The sequence below is a fragment of the Myxocyprinus asiaticus genome, chromosome 32 (genome assembly GCF_019703515.2).
Source record: "Myxocyprinus asiaticus isolate MX2 ecotype Aquarium Trade chromosome 32, UBuf_Myxa_2, whole genome shotgun sequence".
Lineage (NCBI taxonomy): Eukaryota > Metazoa > Chordata > Actinopteri > Cypriniformes > Catostomidae > Myxocyprinus > Myxocyprinus asiaticus.
This window is the reverse complement of record NC_059375.1, coordinates 12,411,472-12,431,576: the sequence shown is the minus strand read 5'-3', so window position 1 is coordinate 12,431,576 and position 20,105 is coordinate 12,411,472. Positions and strand designations below refer to the sequence as shown.

Here is a 20,105-nt window from a genome sequence, read left to right as displayed (position 1 = left end):
TTTTTAAGTGAGTAGGATTCTCAGGGCTTGTGGTTCTAAAAGGCACGGACACTTCACTCACTCTTCACATTGCAGGTCTTGGGTGAGTTTAACCCTGTCCCTGAAACACCCCAGAGAATACATGCTGTCCAACACATCTGGGTCCAGCTCAGTGAGAGACATGATCCGTCCCATGCACACACGCCTTGGGAGCGGCTGCTCCGGACATGGCTCATTACGGCCAGCTCTGGATCAAATACAAACACAATAAATATAAATGGATATCTATTATACATTATATTATAAATAATGCAGGGTTCCCACACTTTTTTGACCACCATCAGATTTCACCTGAGGGAATGGTAGAAAAAGACTCTCTCTGTTTTATATATCTAGCCAAAAGCTTCCCTGCTTTGTCCCCCAACTCAAAGTATGACTGTCTTGCCCTGAATAGCCAAAACTCCACCTTACGTGACAAAATAGTATTATATCTGTATTTCAGTCAAGTCAATTCTCTGAGGCCATTAGATGACATTTGGCGCTTCATCTCTGCCTCGGCACCTTTAATATTCTCTTCTAATTTCACGAGTTCTTGTGCTTTTTTGGTGAATGAGGCATACTGTATCATCCGGCCCCTAAGAACCGCCTTAAGTGCCTCCCAAGCCACATCCACGGAGGATACTGAGGACCAGTCTCCATATAGACACTGATTTCAGCATTTAGCATTTGTTGGAATTCAGGATTTTGCAAAAGGGATACATTAAAGTGCCAACTATATGATTTCTTTTTCTCCGTATGTGGCAACATCTCTAAACTCACCAGGGTATGATCTGAGACTAAAATGTTTCCAATGGAGCAATCAACAACAGATGAAATGAGGGACTTAGATATAAATAATTAAAAAAAATTTATTCTACAGTAAATCTTATGGACTGAAGAAAAAATTTATAGTCCCTACCAGATGGGTTCAAAAGTCTCCAAATATCCGAAAGACCAAGATTTTTACACATCCTATGAAGCGTCAGTGTTGCTCTAGTGGGTTTACACACTTTAGCTTCACTATGATCAAGAACTGAGTCCATCAAAAGATTAAAGTCTCCTCCCAATATTATATCATGAGGGGTGCCAGCGGCTTGCAACATCCCTTCAAGATCTATAAAAAAGCCCTGATCATCAACATTAGGTGCACAAATATTTGCCAAAATAAGACTTTGTCCCTGAATTTCAGCTAAAACAATAATGACTCTTCCTAATTTATCTTTACTCTGTTTGAGACATTTGAATTGTAGGTTTACTTATCAGTGTAATTCCACGTGGAGAGAGACAATCCACTCATATTAATATTTGACATTTTGACATGTAAGAAAAAATAGATTGTGTGTCAAAAACAGGATTATAAAGGCCACATTCTAATATTAGTGCAACAGTCAAACCCCGAACATTCCCCAGAACCAAAGAAACAGAAAAAAGAAAAACATGCGCATTAACCCCGTGCACAACTGGCATCCATCCCTCCAAACTCAAACAGTCCTTGCACGCCTACGAGAACCTCCACAACAACTTTGCCGTCGGATTGCTCAAGTCCGGTGATTCTATACAAATTTTGTGAGACAGAATTACACAGCAAAAGTTGTAGCATGTAGCTTCATCCATAAAACTGTCCTAAAGGTGTATTATTCTACAAAATAAACTTCAATCGCTAGACGGAACCAGCACAAAAAGAGCGTGCAGATTCTTCAGACAGTCAAACGAATGTTCGGTGAGCCGGTCCATTCGGCTGCAACATGAGTACAAGCAAATTACTTACTCATTCCAATGACTTTGCAAGAAACACTCCATAAAATAAACTCCAGCAGATAGGCGGAATAAGCACAAAGAGCATGTAGATTCATCCACAAAACCGTCCCAAAGGTGTGTTGCTCTACAAAATAAACTCCAGCCGCTAGGCAGAACCAGCACAAAAAGAGCACGCAGAATCTTCAAACAGTCAAGCGAATGTTCAGTGAGCCGGTCCACCCGGCCGCAATGTGAGCACCACAACACGACCCACTCACTCCATTGACTTTATGAAGGACATCACTTGCTGTGGGCATGTGAATGTTTTACGATCATCCTTAGCATCTATTCTCAATTTGGCCAGGAATATCAGTGCAAAAGTGACCTCCCATTGATGGAAAAGTTTCTTGCATTCCTTGAAACAAGCATGTTGCTCTCTTGTCGAGTTCGCAAAGTCTGGGAACAAGCAAATGCTGTGGTTCTTCCAAGAAAGCCTTCCTTTACTCCTTGCCTCATGTATCACATGATCTTTATCGGATGATCTCAGAAATTTGGCCAGAATTGATAGGGGCCCTCAGCGGATCGCCGAGCCAGAACCCTGTGAGCTCGCTCGATTTCCAGCTTATGGCCTGCTATGTCGAGCTGACTCGGAAAGAGCCCATCCAGGAATTCCACCATATTCTGTCCCTCCACTCCCTCTAAGACTCCCACGATACCGAAGTTATTCCGCCAGCTACGGTTTTCCATGTCCTCCAACTTCTCCCAGCCACACTCCAAATCCACCTTGGTCGCTAGCGGTTTAGCAGATAATTCCCTCTCCGATGACTCCAGATATTCGATCAGTTTCTTGACATTCCCCACTCTAATGACCACATCAGTAAATTTTGCCTCCATGGCAGTGATCGATTGACATATCACAGCAAGATCCTCCAAGTCAACAACGACCTTCATCAGCATTGCCGACATGTTCAGCATTTCTCGCAACTCTCCAACCAAATCGACTCCCTGGTCAGCGGCCTTCTCAGGGGTGTCAGCCTGAGCACATAAGTGTCTTTTAATGTCTCCAGAGCCCGAGGATTTTGAATTCTTTGACATATTGTACTCCTAGAACAGTTATGGAACAGAGTGTATCGAATCTCACCGGTTTATGTCATTAAAAGGTATTAAAACTAGCAAAGTGCGCAGAGCTCGCCGTTCACACGTCCGATCCTCGCATGGCATCACGTAACTCCCATGTCCAGAGCTTCTTAATATTTTATTAATTTCAATGATTTTTTTCCAGGCCTGCAAAACATTTTTTAAAGGAATAGTTCTCCCAAAAATGAAAATTCTCTCATCATTAATCACCCTCATGCCACCCCAGATGTGTATGACTTTTTTTCTTCTGCAGAACTCAAACAAGTTCTGATTGTTAGAAGAATATATCGGTAGGTGCATACAATGCAAGTAAATGGGGTCCAAAACTGAAATGTAAAAAAGCATATGAAGGCAGCATAAAAGTAATCCATAAGAATCCAGTGGTTTAATCCATGTCTTCTGAAGCAACCTAAATGGATTTGGGTGAGAACAGACAAAAATGTAACTAATTTATCACTGTATATCTTGCCATTGCAGTCTCTAGGCACGATCATGATTTCAAGATCGGCTGCACTTCCTAGTCACCAAGGAGAATGCTGATGTCAAAATTTATAGTGAAAAAATAATTATATTTTGGTCTGTTCTCACCCAAAACTGATTGGATCGCTTCTGACGACATGGATTAAATCACTGGAGTCGTATGGATTACGTTAATGCTGCCTTTATGTGTTTTTTGGAGCTTCAAAGTTTTGGACCCCATTCACTTGCATTTTATGGACCTACAGTGCTGAAATATTCTTCTAAAATGCTTTGTGTTCAGCAAAAGAAAAAAAGTCTTACACATCAGTGATGGCATGAGGGTGAGTAAATGATGAGAGAATTTTCATTTTTGGATTAACTATTCTTTTAAAATTCCCTCACAGTTCCAGGTTTTCCATGACTGTGGGAACCCTGCTAATGTGACTCCACTGGATCCCTGTGAATTGACTAGAATGACTCAGATATAAATAATCAATACTTACTGATACCAGGCATGCTTCTGAATGGCCTCTAGCTGCAAGGGAAGGACAGTAGATGTTGTGATTAGAAGATTGTGTTTACAGGCAGATGGCGCTATAACTCAAAGAGATCTAAACAGGTATATGCTGAGGCACAGGAAAATTTAAGAGACATAGGTATTATTATTTTTATTATTACAGATGGATAAAATCAAGTCCTGCCCTGTTTTTTTGTTTTCACTGAATATCTTGTTTCCTTCTGAAAATGGTAAAATTGTTTGCAAATGCCTTTTTGACTGTATGGAAAAAGATGCAATGAAAATGAATAGTGACTGAGGCTGTCATTCTGCCTAACATCTTTTGTGTTCCATGAAAGAATGTAAGTCATACAGGTTTGGAACAGCACGAGGGTAAGCAAATGAAGACAGAATTTTCATTTAATCCCTTCAAATCTTTAACTCTTCAAGTCTGTTTTCTGGTGTAAGTAAATGTTCAGCTATATATACCAACAACGTAAACCACACTGCTTGCTTACCGTGATTCTCTTTTCAGGATTGACCTCAATCATTCCCTGCAAGAGAGCCTGGCAGTCAGGTGGGATAAAATGGGGCATGTGGAACACTCCACTCTTCACCTTCTCCAGCAGCTGCCGCAGGTTATCGTGGTCGAAGGGCAGCGCGCCCTGGTAACAGCAGACAGGAAGTCCCAGATACAAATATACACAGATGGTAATGACATGCAAGGAATGTTTCAGTTATTTTCTTATTAGCCTGTGAGCTATTTTCTGTGAATCAGAAAAATTGAAATTCTCTGAGACAAGCAGAGAAAGCGGCAGAGAGAAACAAAGCCCTGCTGAAAAACAGCCTATGCTGGTTTGCTGGTCTCTCAGTCTAGTTTGCTGGCTTAAGAGGGGTTTAAGGGAATTTCTCAGCTGGTCAACTAAACCAGCAAAACACCAGCTTAACCACACTGGGAGACCAGCAATCCATTTTAGGCTGGTTTAAGCAATTTTTCAGCAGAGAGAGCAGATAGAAGTGATTTTCTCACCACTAGCAAAGCGAAGAGAATAACTCCACAGCTCCACACGTCCGCCCGTCGTCCATCATATTTCTCACCCTACAGCCAAAGAGCCAAAGACACAGTATAAGGTCAATGGTACATCTTCAGACACAATGCTATTAAACCTCCAGTTGACTTATTTGGATCTGTGGACGTACCCTGATAACCTCTGGACAAGCATAATGTGGAGATCTGCAACAGTATGGGAAAACAGAGCATGGAAGAGTGTGAGAAAGTATAGACAGTCAACAGTCTCATTTTGAAATAGAAATAAATGAAAACTACAATACTTTGTGGTATTTATATAAATTAAATTGACATTATAATTAAGCAATATGGTATACTAGCTATTTGTGTCAATAAGCAGAATAACTGAAACCCTTTTCTGCTTTTAAAAAACAGGTACTACATAATATAAATATTGAGGACACAAATTTTCAAAACGTTTTTCGTGACTACAAACCCCTCAAAAAAAGAATTTTTGCTATTTGTTAAATTTATTTAAATTGAATTAAAGCAACACAATTCCAAAACATTTCAACACAACTTGATTTAATTGCGTTCTATCCATTTAAATTTGTAAAATGGAAGTTAACTTAATCCATTTCAGTTCAGACTACATGAATGCATGATTTATTTGAGTTACATTGAGACGTCTAATTTTGTTGGGTTTACTCAATTCAACTAGGTTCTCTCTACAAAAATTGTTTGTGTTGAGATTACATAGTAATTATAAGTTAAGAAAACTAATTTCAAACACATGGAACCACTGATTGAATCAAGTTCAATATTACGACTTTAATTTCATAATGATATGACTTTATTCTCGTAATTTAGATTTTTTTCTCAAAATATTATGATTTTAATCTCATAATGCTACGACTTTATTGACGTAACTTTGCCTTTATTCTCAAAATATTATGACTTTTTCCTCGAAATCTTAAACGTGGCACTAAAACGACATCGTACAATATAGCATAGCCTTGTTTGCCTTATTGCTTTTTTAAAATGCCACAAATTATCATTAAGAAGTTATTTAATTAATAAAATAAAATAAGTGTCATCCTTCCTCTATAAGATATAGTCCCTGATGTGTAAATTAAGGATTTATTCTGTATAGCATTCTAATATTTCACACTGTAAAAAGTGGTATCATTCAATGTAACCATAATGAGCTATTTCTACCTGACCCTACCCTTGAAATTAGTTTTGTTGATGTAACTTAATGAAGTCAGGCTAATTCAGTGATGTTTAATTATAGTTTTGACTTGAATCAAACTAGTTAATTTAGATGTTGCCACATGAAGAACACTTTTAGGTCATCATTTTTATCAGTGTACACTTACTATTTTTACCATAACAGAGGAGTAATATGGTAGTATGCTATTCCATAACCGAACATAGCTTATGGTTAGTAGTTGACGTCTATGTGTCCTGTTCTATGTGATTTGGTGAACAGGTGTTTCACATCAAAGCTGTTACTATATTGTGTATTTTAGCACAGGTGGAACAGTAGGACCATAACAATCCTTTTAATTAAATAACAATATATCTTTGCAAAACATGCTTATTCTGATGAATGCAATAATGCAACCAAGCAGCCATTAAAAACCACACACACACAGTACTCACCCACAGCTTGTCTCTAACAGACTGTCTCCCATCTGTAGTGATGCCATGCCAAAGTCTGCAATTCTGATATTGTTCCTCTCATCCAGCAGGAGGTTTTCTGGCTTCAGGTCTCTATGACTACAAAAGCAAAGAGGACAGTCAGCTCTTAACATATCATTTACCTCCAGAGAAAATATAAAGTGAAAGAAATACTGTTCAGGATATGAGGAACAAAACATTAATACTATGCAAATGCTTGCCTTTGATGATACCATATATACACCAGTATCAACCTAATTAAGACACATGTTCAGAGGGCTAGAACTACCATGGAGGAAAATAGGAGTGACTAAATGAAAACTCTTGACTACCCAAAAACAAACCATGATCAATAACTCTGTTTTGTTCTAATTTCCACACTTCCATTGATGATTGTCCTTTATTCTGAAATGTGGAAAATGGTAATAATAAAGAATGAGTATTGGTGTGTCCATACATTTATACTGCTTTATGTATGTGTATGAACAACTGTCTTACCAAATGGAGTGACTGTGACAGAAATCCACAGCAGATATGATTTGTCTAAAAAACTTTCTCGCCTCTTTAGGCGTCAGTCTGCCCTTCTTCACCAAATAGTCAAACAGCTCTCCACCTGATACATGCTCCAATACCAAATATCTGCATGAATGAGCCAGTGAAAGAGTGAAAGAAATGTTTAAGAAGGGGAAAATTACGAGCAGGAAAGACTTGAGTATTGAGTGAAATCTATACTACTTAGTGTAAATGTTTTCTGGCTCACAGGTATTTGTTGTTCTCATAAACATCATGAAGTTTCAACACATGTGGATGCTCGATCAGTTTTAAAATGGCAATCTCTCTCTCCACCTGGATGAATGAGAAAAGGAAGATTACATTTATAATTTTTGCTTTCTAAATAGCAAATACTGTACTAAGCACAACAGAAACACAATACATTCTTATATTAAAAAGTAACTAAATGTTTCATGGTATTCTCATGTTTTAAAAATTACGGTGATTGTTAATTTATGAACAATTTACTGCCATTGCCTAATTAACATGAAATCATGTAATCCATAAAAAGTAAATGTAGTCTGATTACAAGTATTAATGTAATTAATCCAATTACAAGTACCTGATTTTTGTAATCTGATTATGTAATCCAGATTACATGCAACAGAGTTGCTGCAGAGTTTTAAAAATCAGACTTAAGTACTTTTAAGACCTTTTTCAAGACCTGAACAAATAAAATTAATACCGTATCCCCATACCAAAACAAACCCACACAATTTCAAAATAAATCATGTATCGCAGACTCTTACTTAAATAGGCAGGGACACACATTCAACATGGCCTTAACATTGCTTATCAGTAAAACAGGGTGGGCTAAATGCAAGTTTAAAATACTCAAGACATGTTTTCCACATATACAGTCTATCATATTAAAATTGTTTATGTACCATTATATAAATAAATACAAATTAGAGGTCGACCAATATTGGATTGTGCTGTTACGATAATGTGTTAAAAGAAAAGCAATTAATCTGCAAATAGTTTTTAAAATTGGTAGCCTATATTAAAGCTGGAGTATGTAATTTCTGCGACACTAGCGCCACTGAATGGAATTGCAAAAATAAACGTTGTTTTTAAAACAACTTTCTGAATATGCCCCTTGCCTGTAGTTGTTCAAACAGTCAGATAGTCCCGCCCCCAACTCACACCATTGAGTGCATGGAGGTAGGCAGGTACGTAGTTAGACAGGCAGGTATGTAGTTAGACAGGCAGGTAGGCCATCCAATCATTGCATTCGGGCCGAATGAAATGCCACAGATTTTGTGACTGCCACAGATTTTTTTTTGTTTTTTGTTTTGTATCAGATCAATTGATTTATTGATTGCTGTCAGGATGCAAAGAGACTTTCAACCAGTATAACAAAAAATGCTTCTGGTATAAATTACATACTCCAGCTTTAAATGTTCTTCGTATTTCCTTCCTGTGATGGGGAGAGCCAGACAGAGGATACAAGAGACCAAATTTGATGCAGTTTATGGTGCAACCAAAATACCAATAACCAGGGGAAAAAAAAGAAAAAAGATTTTATTCATAGAGCGGAACTTTTAACTTTAAAAGCTGAAATACAAGGGGGGCCTGGGTAGCTCAGCGGGTAAAGACGCTGACTACCACCCTGGAGTCACAAGTTCAAATCCAGGGTGTGCTGAGTGACTCCAGCCAGGTCTCCTAAACAACCAAACTGGCCCGGTTGCTAGGGAGGGTAGAGTCACATGGGGTAACCTCCTCGTGGTCGCCATAATGTGGTTCGCTCTCGGTGGGGCACATGGTGAGTTGTGCATGAATGCCACGGAGAATAGCATGAGCCTCGACGTGCTATGTCTCCACTGTAACACGCTCAACAAGCCATGTGATAAGATGCGTGGATTGACTGTCTCAGACGTGGAGGCAACTGAGATTTGTCCTCGGCAACCCAGATTGAGGCAAGTCACTATGCCACCATGAGGACCTAGAGTGCACTGGGAATTGGGCATTCCAAATTGGGGAGAAAAATGGGAGAAAATAAAAAAATAAAATAAAAAAAAGAGGCTGCTTGGCAATTCATTTTTTGCTGGTTTCACACATTCCCAACGTCCGCTCACACTTTCTTCACCCGCAGAATTTCGCCGTGCAAAGGTAAATATGACCGCACCTTAGCATCGGCCTCAAGGGGTGCAATAAAACAATCACTGACTCTGCGTGGAGGGGTCCAATTTGTTACAATAGACCTTATTCACAGCAGCCCCATCTTTGATTTTTGAAGGGAATGACAACGAGGCTGACAGGAATAGATGTATTCTTTTCAGTGTTATTGGACAGTTCCGCTGACGAAAACATGAAAAAATATATTTCCAAGCAATTTCAGTAGACAAAAAAACTCCAGACAACATGAGTTGTGGACAATTAGATGTGATATAGGAGATTTTTGATAGCTTTATACACTGCATGCCATTGAAGTGACTGTAAGTCTATCCCTCATACCCTCATTTTCATTCGCATCAAAAATCAAAGATGGCGCTACTGTGAATAAGTTCTATAAGTTTATTAAAAGAGCATTCTGAAGAGGTTTTGTTGTTCAGGAGATGTAAGTTAATCATAATTTCATGTTAATGTTCATGTTGATTTTGAGTGACGGTGTGCCTAGAGAAAAGGACACACGTTTTATTTTTATATATTACCACATTACTGGAATACCGGACAATTATGATGAGCAATAGCTGATGATCTACTATTGATGAATCATGATCTACCGTTGATGAATTACTGCTCATACAGTATTTATTACTCATATGACAATGTTTACTTTATAGTGTTTATATTGCAAAACTTTGTAGATGATTGAAAGAGTGTATATTTGGTTTTCCTTATGTATTTATGTGAGCTAGCAGCAGAGACATTTCAAAATAAGAGTCCCTGTTCATAGTTAAAAGTCCAGCGTTATGCATCTTTTTTTTTCCTTCTTCTTTCTGGTTATTACTGGGATTTTAGGTTGCACAATAAACTGCATCTGGGATGTTCTTCTTTTTGGACTCGTTTTGCTTCTATGTCTGTGCCTGTCGCAGTAAGGAAAGACTAATAAATATATTTTAATATTTTTCTTGATATTTTGACATATAAGAGGTAACTGTACTATAAAGAAATACTGTACGTTTCAGAATTACCCCCCCCCCCAGTCTAAAAAGAGCATTTATAGTTACCACCCTGCTGAAACGTCTCGTTTTGAAATTTGTATGTTTGTGAAGTCACGAGACATTTCTCATTTGCATGTACACAGCCCACAACATGCGTCATCATTGTGGATGTACTGTTAAGGAGAGAACGGCTCAGGTTACTGCTGCGTGATGAGGATGTCGAGTATCAGATGTTATTGTGTGCCTGGATGTGGAGAAACTGCACCAGGGATCCCAGCATTAGGAAAAAATGGCCTAAAGGTGCACTCAGTAACTTTTGTCTTTGTGTCATCTTGGACTTACACTGACACCTAGCAGTTTGGATGCAGCATCATTTTAAATGAATAGTTTTCAGTTTCAGACGTCATTGTAGAAATGTAGTATTCTCAGTCAGTCATGATTACTTTAATCAATGAGCGAAAGTGTCAAATAACAGGATGGTTACTGAGATTAAGTGAGTAGTATTCAGCTGTTTATGTGATTCTAACATGGCAGCCCCTATGTGTGGACCCTTCATATAGAATAAAACAGCTTTTATAAGGCTACTGATATGACTCGAGTCTTCATTTTAATGTGAGTGGTCATGATTTCCTAAATATATTGCAAAATGAGAATTCGTGTCTTTAGGAGTTAAACTTTTTTTATGAGGAAAAAATTACTGAGCGCACATTTAAGTTTATTTTTAACGACCTGCCTGATCGCTAGACTGCACGATTACTTGTTTGTTAAACACATTTTACAGCGTATTCTTTTGTGAATCACTCACAATATGCTACAGGCTGCTTTTTAGTGTTTCATTTATTGAAAGATGCGGCAGTGCCAGCTTTATTGCACCCTGCAGTAATGCCGGTAAGTAAACCATTTATTTTTTATCTTTCATTTATCAGAGTGTTTGTAATAAACAGTAAACCATTGTTTATCACTAGTAACCTTTGATTAGGACACCATTACCAAGTATATCATTATTTCACTGCTGCTTATCAAATCAATACATAAACGGATAAAGAATATCTGAGTTGAATAATTTTATTATGTGTGAAGAAAGCAGAGTGAAATTAAATATATTATGGTGTAGTAATATACTAATATACATGGCGGGGGGCATGGATGCTTTTTTTCCGAAGCAATGACGTTAGCTAATCAGAACAGTTTCATTTACAATTTTAAAGGAGAAACTGCCTAAAAATGAGCTTTTATAACAGAGTGTCAGAATTAGAATAGAAAATGATAATGTTTTACAAACATTTGACCATTATTTGTGCAAAAAACTTTGATATCATTATAAGCTAACTTCAGTAATTTCTTTTAATGCATTTCATGACCCCTTTAACAAAAAAAAAAAAAAAGCTTTTAAAAACTATTAATCGGTTACCAGCCTTTTCCACCAGCTTAGTTATAACTTAAGTATCGCAAAATCCAATATCGGCTGACCTCTACTATCTGGTATATCAAATATAATATACAGTATATTAGATGTAATGACCATCTAATAGCATCACTGTATTGTTGAAACCACCACAGTACTTTTTTATAAGGGTAGAAGAGCAGTAATAATTTAAATTCTAGAGACAAATACAATTCAATGATTCAAGAGAGTTAAAACATGCCGTTGCTACTTTAAGGAGCTACTTCTATTTGATCTGACCCTTAATGATTTAGTTACTTAAATGAAATCAGTTATTAAGATGTTTTAGGTTACCTGACAAAACATTTCTTACACAGTAAACCTGTTAAACTGTTAAACTGTAACATACAACTGTTACCTCAATGAGCTATTTCTCCTTGATCTAACCCTTACAATTTTTGTTGGTGTATTCGGGTTGTTTCAAAGATGTTAAATAATATTTTTGACTTGAATCAAAGTTATTTTAGATGTTACCACATGAAGCACATTTTTAGCTTCACATTTTTTTCAGTGTACAGACAGAGTATTATTCCTTATTTACCTTCATCAACACAGATTCTGAGAGCTTTTCTCTGTTGACTATTTTGATGGCTACTTTTTGACCAGTGATGCAGTGAATCCCCAGCTTCACCAGACCTATAGACATTGCAGACATTTACAAAACAATTCAATAGTGATGATTGTTCCCACGCCATTAGATGTTATGACTAGAGAAAACTTCTCGTTACCTGTCTGGCCTTTCCCGAGGGTCTTCTCCAGTCGATATGGCCCTACATACTGAGCTGCCTGAATCACTGACAGTTCTTTAGACGACATAGTGGTGGCTCGGCTCCTGATAAACTTGCTACTGCAGGCAATATTACCAAAGAGTACCTTGGAGTTCTTTACGGAGATAAGATTTTCTAAAATAGTCTCCCAGGGGTCTATCCATATTGAGCTTGGGATTCCCTATAATCTGTCTCAGCAGCGGTCATATGGGTCCAGTCATTATTCTGAAATCTTTGAGAATTGTTTAATATCAGATCTTTCAGAATCATGAAAGGGAAATTAGGGAATGCAAAGATATTGCAATGAGTCAGGTCCATAGAAGCAACTTCAGTGCTTTGCCAATCAAAGTCACCCTTCTCAATAACATCATGCAAGTGATCCCCTCAGTAATCGATCAGACTTTTCATTCCCAGTGCATGCCTTCCAGAGAGCCAGGTGCAGTATCAATAAGCCCCTGATGGTACTGGCTACCAATGTTTCTAGATGTATCTACCACCTGGCCTCATGAGCTCACCTCATTTACAAATGCCTTCCAAGTGTATGTCAAATACAAGTTATCCCACGCCTTCAATTCACTTGTGCTAGGCCTAAATCACAGGTAATGTACCCTTAATCTCACCACGTACTGTTAAACAAACAGGTAAATCTGGTCTTTCATATTCAGCAAGACAATCATATAATGTACGTGACTGTAAGAGGATCCCGGTTTAGGCGCAGATGTGGTGTTTGACTGTAGCAGTGTAATAGACTGTTGTTGAGCCGCGCGGACCGCAGCAGCAGCATCCTCATCCTCCCTCTCCTCTTCTCCGCCGTGTCCTCTCTCACCGGTCCCGCACGCGCTCGCATTCGCCCATGACTTTGGGAAAGTCTTGTATGTTTTTTTGATTATAAACTGTAGGTTCCCCTCTAAATGCGGATATCTCGTATGTCTTCACGGTATATTTGTGTTGCTCCGGTAAAACGTTATTTTCTCCGGTCTGGTTCCTCGCATCAGCATCCGGGTTCCACACCCTCCTCCTCCTCCTTCTCATCACCATCATCATCATATCTCTCTCTCTCTCTCTCTCTCTCTCTCTCCACCACTGTGATTCTCAACACAATCCCTCACTGCACCGTTCGCGCCCATAAATCTGATATTAGGCCATTTATAAACATAAATATAAAAATAGTGTGTATATTTGGGCATACCTATATGTATATATTCAAATTCCATTATGATTTGAAATTGAAACTGAAAAATGTGACATACATGAAAATGGGCATTTTCGTTGTTTTTTAAATATATGTTGCAAATATGTAAAGACTGTTTTCATATTGACACATATTGAAGAGTTTTTTTTTTGTACAACTTCAAAACTGTGCTTCACGTGGCATCCTCCAAATAAACGATGCCAAAAATATTCAAATATATTACATTTAAGTATTAAATATATTGTAATCTATCTATCTATCTGTATGTCTGTCTGTCTATCTATCTATTTTCTGTCTATCTGTCTGTCTGCCTATCTGTCTATCTATCTGTCTGTCTATCTATCTATTTTCTGTCTATCTATCTGTCTGTCTGTCTTTCTATTTTCTCTCTATCTATCTGTCTGTCTGCCTATCTTTCTATCTGTCTATCTATCTGTCTATCTATTTGTCTGTCTGTCTGTCTCTCTATCTATCAAATACATTTTCTTGCTGTATATTACTTTTAGAAACATTCAATAAATTTAGAAACATTAAAATAGCATTAACAAACATTACCATGTATAATGCTTAACAAATCATAAATGTACCACATTTAGAAATAACTTCTGAGAATATATATATATATATATATATATATATATATATATATATATATATATATATATATATATATATTATTTTTATTTTTTTAAGAAAATCCTTTATACCAGTCCATCTTTCTGCAGGACGTTCACAGAGCCCTGGTTGAAAACCCTGGGACTAAAGGATAAAGGACCAGTGGCCTACAAGCCATCGTGTAGAGGAGCGAGGAGTTGCTTTGTTTCCAATTAAAGGGCCCACTTTCAGGAAACAAAATGACTGGTGATGCCAATGTGCCATTTATGCAGGCCACTGCAATGAAATGTAAAGCAATCAGTGCATACCATTTGTAACTATGCAGTTATTTGGTGTCAGTTATTTAGTGACCAGAGTTATGCACCTCTTTATGATCATGGTTGCTGATATGTTGAAATCAGTTGAAAATAATTTTCAGTGCTCTGTCTGATGCTGTGGGTGTTTACTTATCGCAAGGAGAAAAGAAAGAAACAATTATAATAATTTTATTGAAAATAAAATAAAATGCATTGTGCTTTTTTACAGCATTACATTTGAAAAAACTAAAAACACTGGGTTCTTCTTTCTGCCACAGTTACAAATGACACGGACGACATGAGGGACACGACAAGACTTCTCGGGATCAGAATTGACAATTCCATTGCTTTCCAGCACTAGCACCCCTTCAGCGTCCTTAAAATGGTTCAGACCAGGGCAATGTGAGGGAATGCAAGGACATTGGAGGACCCAGAAAGGAAGGATCTGTGATAAAAATTGCAGAAGAAAATTCTACAAAATCAGAATGAGCATGTCAATGTTTTCCTACATTAATCTAGACAGAAGACAAACATAAACAAAATCAGGCAAGTACCTGCAATGTAACACAAACATGATTTATCTTCCAAAAATTCTGCAAACTGTGCCACAATAATTTGTAGATACATTTCAAAATGTATAAGAATTCAAAGTAAAAACTTATTCAAATTAGCAATAAACCTGAAAGAACAATGTTTGCTTTCTTACATTTAAAGCCATGTCCCCCTCACGAGGCTGCTGCGGCGCCCTTCACACAGGACTCAAAGGCTTCCAGCAGCTCCTTACAGCCCTCCGCACCTTTCCCCTGAACACTGAACAAACATATAAACAGTGTGTTAAGTGCTAACAATATGATAAATACACACATGTGAGATTATGATGGACAAAAATGTCTCTTTGTGTACAATATTTGCACACTGTCTGAAAGGTTGAAAAAGGTGATTAAAATAGTGACAAACTTCTGCTTAATGCTGAATAGTTACAGGACAGGACATTTCCTCTTATTTTCTTATACATGAATATACATTTTAACCTAAAAACACGATGTTGATAAAAATGTGCACAGTCCATGCACATATGTGTCAACTACCAGTATGAATATTTTCTTCAAAGATTTTTCAAAGTTTGAATACTTAAATTATACATATATATGTGTGTATATATATATATATATATATATATATATATATATATATATATATATGTATGTATGTATATATACTGTATAATAAATATAAAAAGATTGATAAGATGTAAGCTCCACACCCTAGGTGATTGTAGAGTGTAGACCAGATTTGCACGTGATGCCACCTAATGCCAACATAAATAACGCAGACATTGCAATACAGGAGATGTAACGGGAGCTGTATGAGGGGGTAAGCAAACGTCCACCCGCTCACCCATGAATGCCATGAAACCAGGCTATACTTACATCACAGATATACATTACTTAAAGTTTCTGCTAAATTTGGCATCAAACGGAGACAGTGTGTTCCCCTGAATGTGTCTTTTGCATTCAAAGTGAGACATCTTTATTTCGATATGCAAATTTGATGTACCATGCTATAAAGGTTCATTATGAAGGGATTAAGCTTTGGCACTTTTTGACCTCTGAATAAAGAAAATTTGTAAGTTTAATTAAATTCATTTTATAATTTTACAGTCTGGTGTTGCACTACTAGTGAACGTTTGACATAATCAAATGCTTTGTTTCCTACAAGTGATGCACTAGAGATGGTAATTCAGTTGGAGTCACACTTGATTCATTTAAGAGATAGTTGTAAAGGTGATTGCACTCTTTCTTCTCTTGTGAAAGGCACTGTGTCATTGTGTAAGTACGTGACCTCTGACCTTTTAACCTAGAAAAAGAGCACTTTGCTTTAACAACTATAAATGGAGGTTAATCATTTGTGCATGAGAATATTAAATGCTTGAATATTAAAAGCATACTTCAAGCACTATTTTGAAATGTATTTCCAAAATTCTGTTTATGGTAATAAGTGTACTGCGAGCAAGGGCGTAGATTTAGCTTGAACACTGGGGGGGTTGCAGCGTGAAGCATTTACTTGTTTCCATTAATCATGGTATAAATATTGGGGGGGGGGTTACTTGCTTGTTTTGATTATTTGAGGGGGGGGGGGGGCAAATAATCAATATTATTTGTTATATTGATATATTTACCTCCCCCCATCCCCCTGGAATCTTCGCCCCTGACTGCGAGTACCAAGTGTTTATTCCAGCGGAGCCACATGCTTTAACTTTGCAACATGATGGCAAACATGGGTCATTTTCCACCTGCATCATCACTTCCAAACCCTGTTTCCCCCTACACCATGTGCTCAACCTTCTCACTTGAAACCAACACACAACTAAGTTACATTTTAACCAGTCAAAAATTCTCATACACAAATCACTACATATTTGCAGAGCTGTTGTGTTGTATGTTGATGCATAAATGGATAGTCTTTATGTTGCTGCATGCCACAATAATACAAATGAATGCTTGCTGAGCTGTACAACTACAAACATTTAAGCAAAAGCACCAGATCTGAAATGTTGCATTAAGTGATCTACTTGGTTGATATATCCTCACTGAAATATGACTCACCATTTGTCCAGCTCTTCTTTCATAACCTGGCACTGAGCAGGAACTTCTTCTGGCATTTTTCTATCTGTGTGAGAATGTCAGTCAGCTGAGACGAGTCTTTGAGGAAAAACTGAGTGGACAACAATATATATAGGCTAAGTTCCCAGTCTGTGGGTTGGAAGGAGGGAGGAGAAAGGGTGAATGTGGTAGGGGGTAGGGGAGAGACCGCAAGTGAAGGTGACCTGGGAAAAATAAACTTCAATGGAGTGAGCCCCAGAGCCGTCTCAGAACAGTGTGTGAAAGCACAAGAACATTTGCCAGATTGGGAATAAGTCTGTTGTGTGTAGACTGAAGAATGCAGTTTAATGACTAAGACAGGCACAGAGCTCCTGAATATAAACCATGAATTCAGTTAAATACTGGACCCCCGATAGGGCCAATAAATTGGACTTGGGGGGTCCCCTGGTTTTTAATCAAAACTATACTAGAAACAGAAAACTAGAATTATTTTCATATTATTGCAATGACACAACGCAACGTTGTCCATTATCTCTCCCAGTTTTCATTAATAATCCAAATTAGACATGCTGAGTGAATCCAGTCAGGGTTCCTAAGCAACCAATTGGCCCGGTTGCTAGGGTGGGTAGAGTCACGGGTTAACCTCCTCATGGTCGCTATAATGTGTGGTTCTCGCTCTCAGTGGGGCGCGTGGCGAGATGTGCGTGGATGCCGCGGAGAATAGCGTGAAGCCTCCACACGCGCTATCGCACTCAACAAGCCATGTATAATAATAATCCAAATGAGATTTTTTCCTTCCGAAAATTCTAAACACATCACTCAAGTGCGCCTCACGCAGTTTTTTGAAGGAAATTTCAGATGGTGATACTGTCAGAGTGGATCCTCATTTTCACCTCACAATGATGATAATATATAATTCTTTGATTTATGACTGTTGGTACACCTAAATTACACGTCCTAGCGCCATCTAGTGCTCTGCGTATGCGTGAAGCACTAGGAAATGTAATCGAAATTGAAATCATGATCGTGCCTAGTCATGCTGCCTTTTTGTGCTTTTTGTAGCTTCAAAGTTTTGGACCCCATTCACTTGCATTGTATGGAGCTACAGAGCTGAGATATTCTTCTAGAAATCTTTGTTTGTGTTCAGCAGAAGAAAGTCATACACATCTGGGACGGCATGAGGGTGAGTAAATGATGAGAGAATTTTCATTTCTAGGTGAACTATTCCTTTAATGATAGCAAATAAAATGTACAATTGTTTTTTTTTTTTTTTGAATTTCCAGAATGAAAAAGTGGAGATTTATAGTAAAAAAGGACTGAAATATTGACCTGTTTCCCACCCACACCTATCATATCGATTCTGAAGACAAGAATTAAACTACTGGAGTCGTATGGATTACTTTTATGCTGCCTTTATGTGCTTTTGGAACTTCAGAATTCTGGTCACCATTCGCTTGCATTGTATGGCCCAGAAGAGCTGAGATATTCTTCTAAAAATCTTTGTTTGTGTTCTGCAGAAGAAAGAAAGTCATACACATTTGGGATGGCATGAGGGTGAGTAAATGATGAGAGAATTTTCATTTTTTGGGTGAACTGTCCCTTTAAACGTTGATTCATTATTTATTTATATTATATAGATTATAATTCATTTATATTTTTAATTCTTTCCTGTTTTAAATGAATATTCCGGGGTCAAAATAAGTTAAGATCAATCGACAGCATTTGTGGCATAAGGTTAATTACCCCATACATTTATTTCTACTCGTCCCTCTTTTTCTTTAAAAAACCCCCACAAATCTGGGTTACAGAGAGGCACTTACAATGGAAGTGAGTGGGGCCAATTTTTAATCGTTAAAATACTCACTGTTTCAAAAGAACAGCCACAAGACATAAAAAATACGCATGTTAACAGGATTTTAGTATAATAAAATCACTTAAAAAAAAATCACTTTTCTAACAAATGCTGTAAATTGAGCTTAACTTGTATTGAACCCGTAATATCTCTTCAACAACAATGTAAAATTGCAGATCCACGTGTTTTTTTTCAGCTTGTATGCGCCATTGCCTGGTTTGATCAACAGCGTCCTCTAGTGGCCACTTGGCGAGCTGCTACTCTCTGCAGTCCTGCGTTCACTCTAGCGGCGGGCACGAGAATGTCTCCCGCCTACAGGCTTCTCTCGCTACACACGCTGCATCTGTATTTACTAGGCTCAAATCCAAGGGAGACGAACGAGGCGCCATCTTTCGTGCGTCTCTCCCTCCAACGATAAGAAAATGATCTCGAAATCGGTGGTCTGTGACACCTCCAATCAGTAAATAAAGGCGTATATGAACAGAACTCGCAGCTGAGCTAAATAGATTCATAATATACAGCAACAATTATATTTTCTTTCCATTATCCAGTGAGGCGGACAGCAGCAGCAAGGTGTTGTCTAGTATCGCCCATTTCGTGATCCCGGAGCCGATAACGAAAAGGGTGTCCGAAATCGGGGTGTTTTTCACGCAGCGGACACGGATATGGCAAAGGCGGTGGACATGATTGACCAGACGGCTGATTGTGTGCTTTGGTGACATTTTTATGCTATTCAAGCCAAAGGTCGGTGGAATAGTTGCCGAAATTCCCTCGGATCGCGCGCCCGTCACGTGGTAGGTTCCTCCTTTTTCTTTGTTAGTGGACGGTCTCGAGCATCAGCACTTATGTTACATAAACCTTTAATCCTACAAACCCATTTGAGCTCTCAGTTTAACTCATTTCAACATACACTGCTGTGTTTGTAACACTTACATGTTCATTTGTCGTTGTGGGTGTTTTGAAAGCTTGACCGGTCGCTTGAATGTTCCTTTAGAACAGATTACACTCTAGTACTTTGTCGTGTATAGCCATCTAGCAGCACATGCAAGCAGTAAACCAAGTACAGTAAACTCACATGTGCTTTTGCAATATTTCTTCGCTTTTAATGTTTCAGGATGTGTATATTCTTGTTGTATTT

General features: G+C 38.0%; 2 protein-coding genes and 1 long non-coding RNA gene across 4 annotated transcripts in view; 1 reads left to right on the top strand and 2 right to left on the bottom strand.

Moving 5' to 3' along the window:
- The window catches only part of brsk1a (BR serine/threonine kinase 1a), a 29,906-nt gene extending 16,521 nt beyond the window's left edge, over nucleotides 1–13,385 (bottom strand). Inside the window, exons 1-10 of the mRNA XM_051667223.1 lie at nucleotides 12,371–13,385; nucleotides 12,184–12,278; nucleotides 7,300–7,385; nucleotides 7,038–7,178; nucleotides 6,522–6,638; nucleotides 5,048–5,081; nucleotides 4,878–4,946; nucleotides 4,366–4,512; nucleotides 3,855–3,886; nucleotides 62–226 (exon numbers count right to left, since the gene is read on the bottom strand). Coding sequence (XP_051523183.1) covers nucleotides 62–226; nucleotides 3,855–3,886; nucleotides 4,366–4,512; nucleotides 4,878–4,946; nucleotides 5,048–5,081; nucleotides 6,522–6,638; nucleotides 7,038–7,178; nucleotides 7,300–7,385; nucleotides 12,184–12,278; nucleotides 12,371–12,458 — 974 coding nt within the window. The 5' untranslated portion in view covers nucleotides 12,459–13,385. The remainder of the gene's footprint in view (nucleotides 1–61; nucleotides 227–3,854; nucleotides 3,887–4,365; nucleotides 4,513–4,877; nucleotides 4,947–5,047; nucleotides 5,082–6,521; nucleotides 6,639–7,037; nucleotides 7,179–7,299; nucleotides 7,386–12,183; nucleotides 12,279–12,370) is intronic.
- Nucleotides 13,386–14,690: 1,305 nt separating this feature from the next.
- Nucleotides 14,691–17,262, bottom strand: LOC127423347 (uncharacterized). The gene is made up of 3 exons (XR_007894307.1): nucleotides 17,119–17,262; nucleotides 15,219–15,322; nucleotides 14,691–14,957 (listed from the first exon to the last, which is right to left on the bottom strand). It is a non-coding gene; the product is annotated as an uncharacterized LOC127423347 (long non-coding RNA).
- Nucleotides 17,263–19,337: 2,075 nt separating this feature from the next.
- LOC127423317 (KAT8 regulatory NSL complex subunit 1-like) overlaps nucleotides 19,338–20,105 on the top strand; it is a 39,457-nt gene continuing 38,689 nt past the window's right edge. For both annotated transcript variants that reach the window (XM_051667511.1, XM_051667512.1), the window contains exon 1: nucleotides 19,338–19,761. The gene's annotated coding sequence lies outside the window, so the exon portion shown is untranslated. The remainder of the gene's footprint in view (nucleotides 19,762–20,105) is intronic.